We start from the raw sequence: 12,469 nt of genomic DNA on the forward strand, positions 1-12,469 counted from the left end.
GAGGATTTGTAAAATCTAAGAAAAAATTTATCACATAAACATTCAGAAATGTGCTCTAGGCTAAAATCTCAACTTTCAATGGTGAAACTGGGTGACAAACAGTTTTTACACAATTTCAAAAAGTTCCCAATTGTGGTTCCTTACTAAGAGTTCCTCTCTTTAGTTCTTCCTTTCTAAAGAGAGAGGAAAAAAAAGCCAACTCTCTTCAAACACACACTCCCCACCACCACACGCTCACATACAACGAAATGGAGACTGTGAAGAGAGGCAAGACCGTCCTCGGCCTGGAAATCAATCTGATTCTCTTTTATGTTGGTAAGGCCTTTTCTTTCCTCCTCCATTTTATTTAATCAATCGCTACTTCTCACCTAATGCATTTATAGTTTAAGCCCCTACGGATTAATTTTTAAATGTCTAACACTATGGAGATGGTCTTTTTCCCCCAAGAGAAACAGGTTAATAAAAGAACAGCTGAGAAAAAGTTTCAGATTAACCTCGAAAATTCCCTTTGCTGCCTTAGGGAAGAGCACCTCAAAAAACAAAAGACTGAAAATGCTCTTAAAATCGAATGTGCTGCGGGGCGCCTGGGTGGCTAGTCAATTAGGTGTCCAACTTTGGCTCAGGTCATGATCTCATGGTTTCTGGGTTTGAGCCCCGCTGGGGGCTCTGTGCTGACAGCTCGGAGCCTGGAGCCTGGAGCCTGCTTTAGATTCTGTGTCTCCCTCTCTCTCTGCCCCTCCCCAGCTTGCATGTGCTCTCTCTGTCTCACTTTCTCAAAATTAATAAACATTAAAAAATATTAAAAAATAAACATTAAAAAAATTTTTTTAATTGCATGTGGTCATCAACAATGTAGTTTCTATACAGGCAAACTCGCACTGCACATGAGAGGCACTAAACAATATGTGCTGAATATTTTCAAAGAACAATGTTTCTGAAAATCCAACCTGGTGCAAATTAAAAAAATACTTGTCATTTAAAAAAAAAAAAAAAAGCTGTCATGGCTCCTTCCATACAGCATAACCATCTTATATCTATTTTTAAAATTCTGCCTATACTGGTTTTTGTCTAGGAAAGAGAAAGTGGCTTTAATAATCTATCTTATCAGAGTTATGATACAGCTAATAATCTCAGTTGCTCACAAAGTCTGGGTCATAGGACAGGGAAGGTGACAAAGCTCTTAAAATTAATTTTTTTCTCATCTGTAAATAAATAGATCAAAATGTTAACAGTGGTTATTTTGGGCAAAAGGACTATGGGTGATTTCAATAATATTCTGATTTTTTCCCCTAATCCATATATATGGTTTTCCTAAACTATTTTCATTAGTGTTTTTTTAAAATAAATTTTTTTAACATTTATTCATTTTTTGAGAGACAGAGTGAGCGGGGGAGGGGCAGAGAGAGAAGGAGACACAGAATCCAAAGGAGGCTCCAGGCCCCGAGCCTTCAGCACAGAGCCCGACGCGGGGCTCGAACCCACAAACCATGAGATCATGACCTGAGCCGAAGTCAGACGTGTAACCAACTGAGCCACCCAGGCTCCCCTTCATTAGTGTTATTTTAAACAAGAATCCTTATCTTTTAAAGATATCCTCTGACAGATGTGAAGAGAGGATAACTAAGATTTACCTAAAATCACGTAGGAGCAAAGGACCAGGTCAGGGGAGAGATGGACAACTTTGGGACAAAGAACAGCAGGGGTGTGTGCTAGCCTGCTACTTCTGCCTAAGCTTGAAATTCTCCATAATTAGTGTTGAAAATCAGTTTTCTATTTATTTTCCAGCTTGAATCACAGTAAAGTGATATTTTTTAATTCCCTCCACCAAGAAGATAAACTTTCAACCTTTTCAGCGGGTCCTGAGTTGAGAGAGAGACAGAGAGAGAGAGAGACAGAATCCTATGAACATGAGAATTCTTAAAGAGAGCTTCGTAGGACCAGGCTTGCTGTGACCCATTATCCAAATTTCTCTCTTTTGCAAAGATGTTGCTTAACTGGTGCAGGGGAGGGACGGCAGTTTCCTCACCAGTCAGGCGCTCACAGAGGAAATCAGCTGACCGCTCTCAGCTCTCAGACTAACGGTGTAGAAGTCGGAAATCATTGGAGATACACAACTCCAAAGTTGCAAATATTTCTTTTTCCCCGGGGCCTTAGTTCTCCAAAATGTTTAAAAGTCAGCTTCCCTTTTAAAATGCTACCTGAAAGGACTTCAAACTGTTACATCATGGCGGTCCAGCTCCAAGTCAAATCCCCAGTACATATTGATGATTATACCTTGTGAAGTGTTTGTACTTCTAGGGGGCACCTCTGAATAGGAGACGTGAGGCTCATTTACCAGACATAGGAGTGAATCCAATCCCTTAGCTGAAGACCAGTGAGAAGGCTGCTGCTTTTCCAGGTGACCTCCCCATCTCATTTGGCCTAAGCTCCCAGCTCATCTCAAACTGTACATATACTGAAATTAAAACATGGTGAGAATATATTTGCATCACAAATGCCAAGATTCAAATTTTAATTCCTCTTCTGGATTAAGGGTATGGGAAAATTGTTAAGTTAAAAAACAAAGCAAAACAAAACAAAACAAAACAAAACAAAAAGCCTGTCTGAAATTCAAGCCATCAGACCGCTTGGATTACTTTTCTATTTCATTTACAGCAGGAAAGGACAAACTGAGACAAATAAGATCATCTGGAACACATAACCAGTTAGGTTAAAGACCTGGTTAAAGTCAGGCTAAAAACCTGCATGAATTCCAATTTGTTTCAACCAATACTGTTTTATGTAGGCCCTCCCTCACCCCAAAAGGGGTTCAGGCAGATCTTCCCATTTATAAACACCAGAGTGGTTTTCCACCTCACGGGCCCGAGATCAGAAGGCCAAGGTGGGGACCCAGCCAGCGTAACTTCGCCAAAGCGCATGGCAGAGAGCAGTAGACTGGGTGTGTGTCTGGTCCTAGCCCTGCTGACACCTGCTGAAATGCCCACAGTTATCTCTAAAATGGGCATCTAACGCCATGGGAACTGAAGTGGTGAGAACAGTGGCAGCAGAAATAGCCTCCTTTCATTAAGTACTTGTTAAGGCTTAGCCAAGGAAACATTCCTTATGCATCAATGGTCTCACTTAGACTTCATACTAACTCCACGAGCTGCATATACCGTCCTCACTCTGCTGCACATCACAGAGCTAGGATCCAAACTCAAGTCTGTGCTCTTTATTACGACACTGTTCACTGAACAAGATAGAAGCTACCGCGGACTACAAAGCAGGGCATCAGGGCCAGGAAGAAATCATGTCTGCTTAGCTGTGGCCAGGCTAGCTCATTAGGCCTCCGCTCAGTAACCGAATACCCTGTAGGCTAAGCCAGGGATGTATTTCGGCAGGTGTGCACCATTGTCTTTTATGTTTTCCGTAGGGACAACCAGGCTTTACAAAGGAACAATTGTGAACTGCCATGAATTCCTAGCAATGCCAACCCCCACAAGGCAAAAAAAAAAAAAAAAAAAAAAAAATCCCTTGTGCTCCTGTGTCCTGTGCCCCGTCATCAGCAGCGACACCTGCATTGAGGGGCTTTGATACCCATCACCACAGTGACTACAACACTGTGAGGCCAGGGGTACAGATAAGGAAACAGGCTCTGAGAGATCAAAGGAAAGCTTGTAATCACACTAGGAGTAAACACGGGACCCCAATTTTTTTGACTCTGGATCTGCAGCCACCTCAGCCCGCAACGCTGATTTCACTGGCACCTCTCTGTTCTCAAGTAATCAGATGTCACAGCAAACCAGCAGGTGAAGGTCAGGAAATGTGGGGAGTCAGGAAAAGTGAGGACCACCAGGGTTTTATTAATACAGTCTTACTTGTGCTGAGAACAGGGAAAGAAAGGAATCTGTTTGGGGTTCCCTAGCCCCAAAATGTCAGTTAAATAAAAAAGCACAGGCAAAGGGAAGCGAGAAGCCCACTAAACATGGCTCATCTGCTTCTGCCCACAGGTGCTGCTCGTGCCTGTATAGTCTCGGTCTCTCAACCCCAGTACCTCGAAGTGGACCACACCCAAGAAGCCATAACCATTCAGTGTTCCTACTCCCAAGTGGGGTGCCCCGCAGAGCAACCAAGAAGCCTGTGGTTTCGCTATGGAGCTCACCAGCCGGAGAACCTCTGCTTGGATGGATGCACCAGCGATGCGGGCAAGTTCACAGTGAAGGAAGCCCTGACACAAAATCAGGTTTCCCTCACTGTGAACAGGGTGACTCTCAACGACAGTGCCATCTACATCTGTGGAATAGTCCTTCCCTTTTCAAAGGAACCAGGAGCCAAGCGGACCGGAGAAGGGACCATGCTGGTGGTGAGAGGTCAGTCAGCTGAGGCTTTGCTTGGCTCTTTAAATGCATGAAATTGCTTATAGTGGAGAGTAAGAGATAAATGTGCTAACTCAGTACACTAACCAGTGAAGGGTGTGATCTACCAAAGGGAAACTCGGGGTGATTAGCAAACAGCTTGTTCAGGAACTGGGCTGGTGCTGCGCCATCTAGAACAAAGCATAAGTGACCAATAAATTGGACTGGGGAAAAATATGCAATATGGAGAATAAACACAAATTTGAGGAGAGCCATGGGGAGACCTCCGACCTTACCCGTTCTGTAGGACAGAAGAACAGAAAGGGATCAGTGTGACTCTGTCTTCTTGAGATTTGCTAAAAACCTATGACCATTTCCTTTTTCAAGTGAGGATACTGAACCTAGCTACATCTTACAACTTAAGATATTAAGAAATTTCAGGAAAAAAGTTTCACCTGGAGAAGGGAAATAAATCCTTGACCTTTTTTGATCTCTTCCCTTAAAAAGGACTCTGGTATGATCACTGAGATCACTAAAATACTAACTCAAAATCAACAAGCCTTATGGTTTCAAAATAGGACTTTAGGGACACCCTGAGATCATCCTGTATTATAATCCCTGCTTTTAATTAGTGGTGTTCTAATGGGCTTTTGGTTATCTCCATTGTCATTTAACCTCAGTTTATTCTCACCTATAAGATAAATTATAAATGAGTTAATAAACACAAAGCACTTTCAATGTTGCTTGGCTTATAGCAAGTACTCAATAAATGTCAGCTACAGATATTAAAACAAATACACAACTTTGGAGATTTGTGTGTGTGCAGTATATCTCACTGCATTAGTCTTCTATTAAAAATGTTAGCCAAAACTAAAAACAGTTTGTAAAGAGATAGAGGGTCTCAAAACTGCAAGCTCATGTGAAAAGAGATTCTTCTCTAGGAAGAAATGAAAGTATTGCTAAGAAATGAAAATATTGCTAAGAGAGACCTGGCAATTTCCTGCCTTTTCTACCAAGCTCCTAATTTAGCCCTTGAAACATTTTTTTGAAATTTTACAGATATGCTTAATTTGTTAGTTTCACAACAAAAATGTATGTTATACAAACCGAGTTCACAGGATGAGCATCTATGGCATATTTAGTTTAAAAGTGCAGGTTATTCAGATAAGTTACAAATCTAATTGTATTTTGTGCTTCAAATAATCAGGTAATTGAAGACATGGCAGATTACTCTCTCTCTACCTAGAGCATGAGACACTTGCAAGGAGAGAGAAAATCAGGTTGTGAAAATGAATTCAATAATTCTACTTCCAAACTTTATTAGAAAGAAGGGGCACATATAACAATGTGTCTTTTAAGGATGTAGTAAGCCCTAAAATCCTCAGTGTATGGCCTTATCAGGTCCTTTCGCAGACTATGCTATTCTGTTATGTATACTAAACAGTTCAAGGTTATAAACGTCAGCATTAACAAATGCATAGCAAAATATCTTAACTCCATGAACAGACTGTTGGTGACACTCGTACATCATTTCTACCAAAAGAAACGTTAAATGCTCTTGAACTGTCCTGAAATGTTTACCTAACTTCACATAATGTGTTATATAAAATGCTATATTCTGAGCATTATGACAAGTAATTAATTGAATTTAAATTTTTTTTTTTTAGTTTGCAAAATGAGAAACAGTTTTGGTATAACACATTTAAAGAACTGACGAACTGGTTTTAATTAAATATACCTGAGTATCTTTTGAATCAAGAGACCCTGAATAAATTTTTACACGAACAATCAGAGCAAGTTCATGTCTTATCTCTAACACTTGTAGCTCCAGTTGTACTTTATATATGTGTCTGCAATAGTTTCAATAGTGACTGTAGTTCTTTGTTTTTGTAATTAACAAAGAAATGAAGGGGCTCCACAGTCTCCTGATAGCTGTTCTATCACTGCTCTCTATCTACGTGACTGTTGTTCTTGGGATCTTCGTGGTCTTCTCCAAAGTAAGTCAAATTTCCTTGCTCTAGATGTCCCTGTAGCCTTGAATATTATCATAAGGAAATAATTTTCACCTCTCCACACGTGAGGCTCAGAATTAGCTTACCTAATTAATTAACATCCTCCTGTACATCTGCAGGAAACACCACCTGCAGGAGTAGTCTATGGAAGTGTAAATTTTCATCACTGAAGTTATTATTAACTGGAGTACACAACTTACAATGTTTCCTCTTTACAACCAGTAATATGGGAATAAGAGATCCTTCTTTATAACTATCTTATATGCTATGTTTCTGCTGCGGAGCATTACAGTTATCTTAAAAAAGCCTAAGAATAGCCTTTAAGAGCAAAAAGGGGTTAACAAAGAAGCTGCCTTAAAATACTTTTAAAAGGCCTGAAGGTTTTGAGGAGGCTGGCTAGTCATATAAGAGGGGGTACATATGTGTTATATTAGGATTACTACAAATCCTATAATCAACATCAGTCTGAGTTATTAGTATAATAAAAGCATCTCAGAAATGCTTTGTAGAAGTTAACTCTTACTGTATATCATTTAAATATTAAGTTAGTTTAATCTTAATATGGTATGAGATATCTGCCGCAACTGTTTTGAGTGCATAAAGTGTCTGATAAGACTTTCCTTTTCCTCTTGACAGTCAAAATCTAACTCTTTAAGAAACAAAGAAACAGAAGACTCACAAAAGGTACAGACCAATGCTTGTCAAATGCCTTTAAAATGGTGGTTGGTTGTAACTATTTCAAACCCACAATAATTAAATACAGAGAACATCACGGTAACTTTCAACCACAGATACCATTTCTTTTCTTTTTTTAAAATATTTTAATTTATTTCTGGGAGGGGACAGAGAGAGGGAGAGAGGATCCAAAGGAGACTTTGCACTGGTATGGGGCTTGAACTCACCAAGTGTGAGAGAATGACCTGAGCCAAAGTTGGACGTTTAACCGACTGAGCCACCCAGGCACCCCAGATACCACTTCTTTCTTTTTTTAATTTCTTTTTTTAATGTTTGTTTATCTTTGAGAGAGATGGAGAGACACAGCATGAGCAGAGGAGGGGCAGAATGTGAGGGAGACACAGAATCCAAAGCAGGCTCCAGGCTCTGAGCTGTCAGCACAGAGCCCGACGTGGGGCTCGAATTCACGGACAGCGAGATCACAACCTGAGCTGAAGTCAATCACTTAACCAACTGAGCCAGCCATGTGCCCCCCACCCTAGATACCACTTCTTATTACTGAGAAACTCGAGGATAATCTCAAGTGGTAAACCAGGATTTAAATTAGATTATTCTCAACCACAAACCCTACCTCACATACTCAGAATACAAAAGTTAATGGGAAGTACAGACGTGCTGGGGGTGGAGGGTTATTTCCTCAGACTGGAGGCAATAACGAAAGAAAAAGTTCATAGGATGTACAATAATAATCACTTCTAGTCCTAAGAGAGACAGGCATTTTTTTTCTCATTTGTGTTTATAGAAGAAGAGTGCTTGGCGTATTTTTCAGGAAATTCCTCAAGAACTATATAATAAGAGATGCGTGGAAACAAGACAACAATCTTTAAGTGTAAAATATCACAAAGACGTAATGCAGATATAAAGCATATATATCTGTTTGGCTAAAAGAGCTAAGCTGCCAACGAGCTGTCAATAATCATGTTTTCCTATTAAGTAGGAGTCTGAAAGGGACTTTCACATATGATGCATGTTTATAGAGAACGTGTTTTGATAAATACATAACAAAGGACATTTGCCACAGTATTAAATACAGACCAGGCTGGCATCTTAGTAACATGGAATCTTTCAGAAACACAGTGGATACAGGCAGTGTTTTCGATTCAGACAAGGATGCTTTTGTGGATTTTGAGACCCTTTGTACAATATCTTGCATGCAGTAGTGGGCAATAAGTTCCAAACATTTGGAACTTGGGTCAAATTATACAGAAAACACTACTAGTAAGGCAGAAATAAGTTCACATTAGAAAAGATGAGCTAGGGGCGCCTGGGTGGCTCAGTCAGTAAGTGTCCGACTTCGGCTCAGGTCACGATCTCGCGGTTGACGACTTCAAGCCCTGCATCAGGCTCTGTGCTGACAGCTCAGAGCCTGGAGCCTGCCTGGAATTCTGTGTCTCCCTCTCTCTCTGCCCCTCCCCGCTCATGCTCTGCCTCGGTCTCAAAAATAAATAAACATTAAAAAAATTTTTTTTAAAGATGAGCTAATGAAAGTAAAAATTAAGTATTTCTTCAGTCTGAAGGATTGGAGTGGCAAGAACAAGCATTTATGTTATCTGTAACACATCCAACAGGGTCCCTTTAAAGTCCTATATAACAGGTTTTTCAAACAAGATGCTGTTTGAGTGCTAGCAGAGCACATACTCAGTTTCCACAATGCACAGTCAGGCTGCTCAGATTTCAATTAAAATGTAGACAAAATAATGAACGTATACACTACTAAGGATTTTTCCTCCTAAACAGGAGCCAAGAGGGCAAATTAAGAGCCTGATACCAGGTGTTGTTTTTTTTTTTTATCCAAACTTTTAAAAAGGATTTTCATCCAGGAGAGAATATAGTCCAAGTAGTCATTGCTAAAAACCTATGACCACTTCCTATGACACATTTCAGTGTGTATACAAATACATCAAGAAATGGTCTCATTAGGGGCATCTGGGGGGGGGGGGGCTCAGTCAGTTAAGCATCTGACTTCAGCTGAGGTCACAATCTCACAGTTCATGAGTTCAAGCTCCGCATTGGGCTCTATGTTGAGAGCTCAGAGCCTGAAGCCTGCTTCACATTCTGTGCCTCCCTCTCTCTCTGCCCCTCCCCAACTCCCACTCTGTCTCTGTCTCTGTCTCTGTCTCTGTCTCTCTCTCTCAACAATAAATAAATGTTAAACAAAAATAAAATAAAATAAAATAAAATAAAATAAAATAAAATAAAATAAAATAAAATAAAATAAAATAAAATAAAATAAAAAAGAGATGGTCTAATTACCTAAGACACCACTCTGAATAATTATAAATGCCTGTTCACTCTTTTCTTGCTGAGGCTGGAGCATCTTTTTCTGCAAACAGGAAAAGATAAGTGTCCTGAAGACAAGTCTATAAGTGAGTACTGTAAGCCAGGGCTCTCACAAAAGCATGTGAACAAGAAAATTAATTTTCAACAGAGCACAGAAGAACATCAGTGTAGCCCAGACTGGAAAACACTACAGGCCAAATAACCCTGTTACTTCAACAACAACATTGACAATAAAAATGCAATGAATGGAATCTTAATACACTTAACAAAATATAATAAAGAATGAAAAATGCTTAAAAAAAAAGAAAGAAAAGAAATTTGATTTTCAGTTCCCAAATCTTACTCTAAATACAGGGACACTAGTAACTGGACCTTTAAGATTACTGGAGGGTACTTGGGACACAGAATGCAAGAGGGCATAGTAGTTTGTGTTGCTTGCAGTGGTGCATCATTGGTTATATAATCTTAATTATGGCTTATTATTTACTATTGCAGGAGAAAGGCAACACTTATGAATAAAGAAGAGCACTTTCTAACATGAAAAGCCACAGAAATGTTTTAATTTTCAATGAAGTCACTGAAAATCCGAATCCAGAAGCCATGGCAGTGTTAATGGACACACAGGGCTTTACAAAAACAATCACAGGTAAATGGAAAAGATAATTACCTAGAAGGAAGAATGCCACAGTACAAGAAAATTATCACTAACAGTAATTACCAAAACTAAAACCCTACAAAATACAACTGAAAAATACTTTCCTAATTTGCCAGGAGAATTCTGAGTAGTCTAACATTTTTTTTAAAATTTTTTTTTTAATGTTTATTTATTTTTGAGACAGAGAGAGACAGAGCATGAAAGGGGGAGGGGCAGAGAGAGAGGGAGACACAGAATCGGAAGCAGGCTTCAGGCTCTGAGCTGTCAGCACAGAGCCTGACACGGGGCTCGAACCCACGGACCGCGAGATCGTGACCTGAGCTGAAGTCAGACGCTTAACCGACTGAGCCACCCAGGCGCCCCAAGTCTAACATTTTAAAAACTTCCATTTTCATAACACATATCCTGTATTTGTTTCATTCAACATACGAGATGCGTGATGACCGTTACCCTAAAGATTAGAGGTCACACTACATCCCTCTGTCCTGAGTGGAAGAACTGTCTTTGTGAGTGTGATAGTGATGGGCCAATTAAGACTAAGCTGGGAGGGAGGGAAGAAGATGGAAGCGAGATGTCAAAATCGTAATTAGAGAAACCATCTAAAAAAAAAAAAAGAAAGAAAAGCCATCTTGAAAAGTACCTTGGAGCAAGTATTATTTCTTCTGGTAGAGAACAGAGTAAGAAGATGAGCTAAAATATAGAAGATCCAACGCAGAAGGTTAGACAGAAAACCTCAGAACCTCAGAACAAATAAGCCACAACCAACCCTAGGTGTCAGTGTTGTGCCAAGTAACAGCACCAGGGAAGCAGTGGGCAAGGCAATACTGATTTTTAACTGATTTAGGAGGGAAAGATTCGATAAGGGGTTGGGTACAGCAAAGATGTTTATGGAATCATTACCATCTCACTGAGAAAACATGCTATGGATGGTTCTTTGAAAGCTACCTCATTGTAGAAATCTATTTTAAGTACCCACATGTGTACATTTGTTATTAAAAATGCATTACGATCTGTTTTTATTTCATTAAAGTGTTTCTTTTAAAGTGGTATTAAGTGAAGTGTATTCTATTTTTAAAACCCAGACAGAATTTTAAAATATCTTAAAAGCACTTGGGTACCTCAGTTGGTTAAGCGTCCGATTCTTGATTTTGGCTCAGATCATGATCTCACGGTTTGTGAATTCGAGCCCAGCATTGGGCTCCATGGTGACAGTACAGAGCCTACTTGGGATTCTCTCTTTCACCCTCTCTCTCTGCCCCTCCCCTGCTCACACACGTGCACGCTCTCTCTCAAGAATAAATTAAAAATAAATAAATGAAATATTTTAAGAACCCTTTGAAAATGTTTTGCAATGATGGCTTCAATCAGTGGTCTCCAACATATGTAATCACACGTGCCAGGAAAAAATGGAAAGCGAGCAGGAACACATAAACTCTTTTTGTGTGTTTGTATATGTACGTGTGAATGCCTATGTTGTACACTTGTGTGTTGGGTATAGTGTGTACATGTATGTGTGCATGTATGTGTAACTTATACACAAAAGTAGAAATTAAAATGGCATAAAAGTCATATTAATAGACATGTTAATATTTTCTTCCTATAACCCAAAATAAACAGTCTTGTGTTCTCCTGGGTGTACAGCCCCACTTTGAGACCACTGACCTGGATGAAATAAATGAACTTCTAAGCTACATGGCAAAAAAAGGTAAGCATTATCTAGGTGAACAGAAAGAGGTGGACTAGAGAATTTACTTTTCCTTTCTGGGAGTCCTTACATTTTGGTACTCCCAGGGCTGAAAATCTGCTGTTCTTTGTGTAACTGAATGAGAAGACAAAATCCCTGAGCTACATCAGTATTTGATTTAGAAGGAGCCTTACCCAACACAAGCAAGGGCTGTGTCTCCAAGATTGTTGTTGAAGCTCAAATTCAGAATACGTTCTCCTTTGGAAAAGTAGTTACATTCCCTCAGGTCATACATCACAGTGAATGATGTATATATTAATATCATCTTTTTATTCACCCATCTAACCAACAACAGCTGTTAGGTGCTACACTATTTTTTTTTTAATTTTTTTTTTAACATTTATTTATTTTTGAGACAGAGAGAGACAGAGCATGAACGGGGGAGGGTCAGAGAAAGAGGGAGACACAGAATCTGAAACAGGCTCCAGGCTCTGAGCAGTCAGCACAGAGCCTGACGCGGGGCTCGAACCCACAGACAGTGAGATCGTGACCTGAGCCAAAGTCGGACGCTTAACCGACTGCGCCACCCAGGCGTCCCGGTGCTACACTATTATACAGTCAAAGGCCTTTCTTTCATGCCACCCTTGGATCACACTGACCTTGTCCTTCCCTAATCCCACCTTGCTCACACTCTCCTGCTTTTGCATGTGCTGTTCTCTCTGCCTGGTAAAATACTTCCCAGATACAAACACAGCTGAAATGTCACCTC

General features: G+C 39.9%; 2 protein-coding genes across 5 annotated transcripts in view; one reads left to right on the forward strand and one right to left on the reverse strand.

Moving 5' to 3' along the window:
- The window catches only part of METTL9 (methyltransferase like 9), a 52,194-nt gene that overhangs the window by 2,403 nt on the left and 37,322 nt on the right, over positions 1-12,469 (reverse strand). The gene's annotated exons all lie outside the window — the stretch shown is intronic.
- On the forward strand, positions 30-10,159 carry IGSF6 (immunoglobulin superfamily member 6). Of its 2 annotated transcripts, none has more exons than XM_019820804.3 (5): positions 30-315; positions 3,990-4,349; positions 6,237-6,331; positions 6,983-7,030; positions 7,824-8,426. In XM_019820804.3, the coding sequence occupies exons 1-5, from the start codon at positions 249-251 to the stop codon at positions 7,941-7,943; spliced, it is 690 nt and encodes a 229-aa protein (XP_019676363.1). In that variant the 5' UTR covers positions 30-248; the 3' UTR covers positions 7,944-8,426. The 2 variants fall into 2 exon arrangements, with proteins under 2 accessions (XP_019676363.1, XP_006942299.1); XM_006942237.5 differs by lacking the exon at positions 7,824-8,426 and adding an exon at positions 9,857-10,159 and having other exon boundaries at positions 36-315.

The sequence above is a fragment of the Felis catus genome, chromosome E3 (assembly GCF_018350175.1).
Source record: "Felis catus isolate Fca126 chromosome E3, F.catus_Fca126_mat1.0, whole genome shotgun sequence".
NCBI classification, from domain to species: Eukaryota; Metazoa; Chordata; class Mammalia; order Carnivora; family Felidae; genus Felis; species Felis catus.

Coding starts and splice junctions, on each gene's coding strand:
- IGSF6 (XM_019820804.3), top strand. CDS start 249: ATGGAGACTGTGAAGAGAGGCAAGACCGTCCTCGGCCTGGAAATCAAT. Junction 4,350..6,236: donor GACCATGCTGGTGGTGAGAG/GTCAGTCAGCTG, acceptor TAATTAACAAAG/AAATGAAGGGGCTCCACAGT. Junction 6,332..6,982: donor TCTTCGTGGTCTTCTCCAAA/GTAAGTCAAATT, acceptor TCCTCTTGACAG/TCAAAATCTAACTCTTTAAG.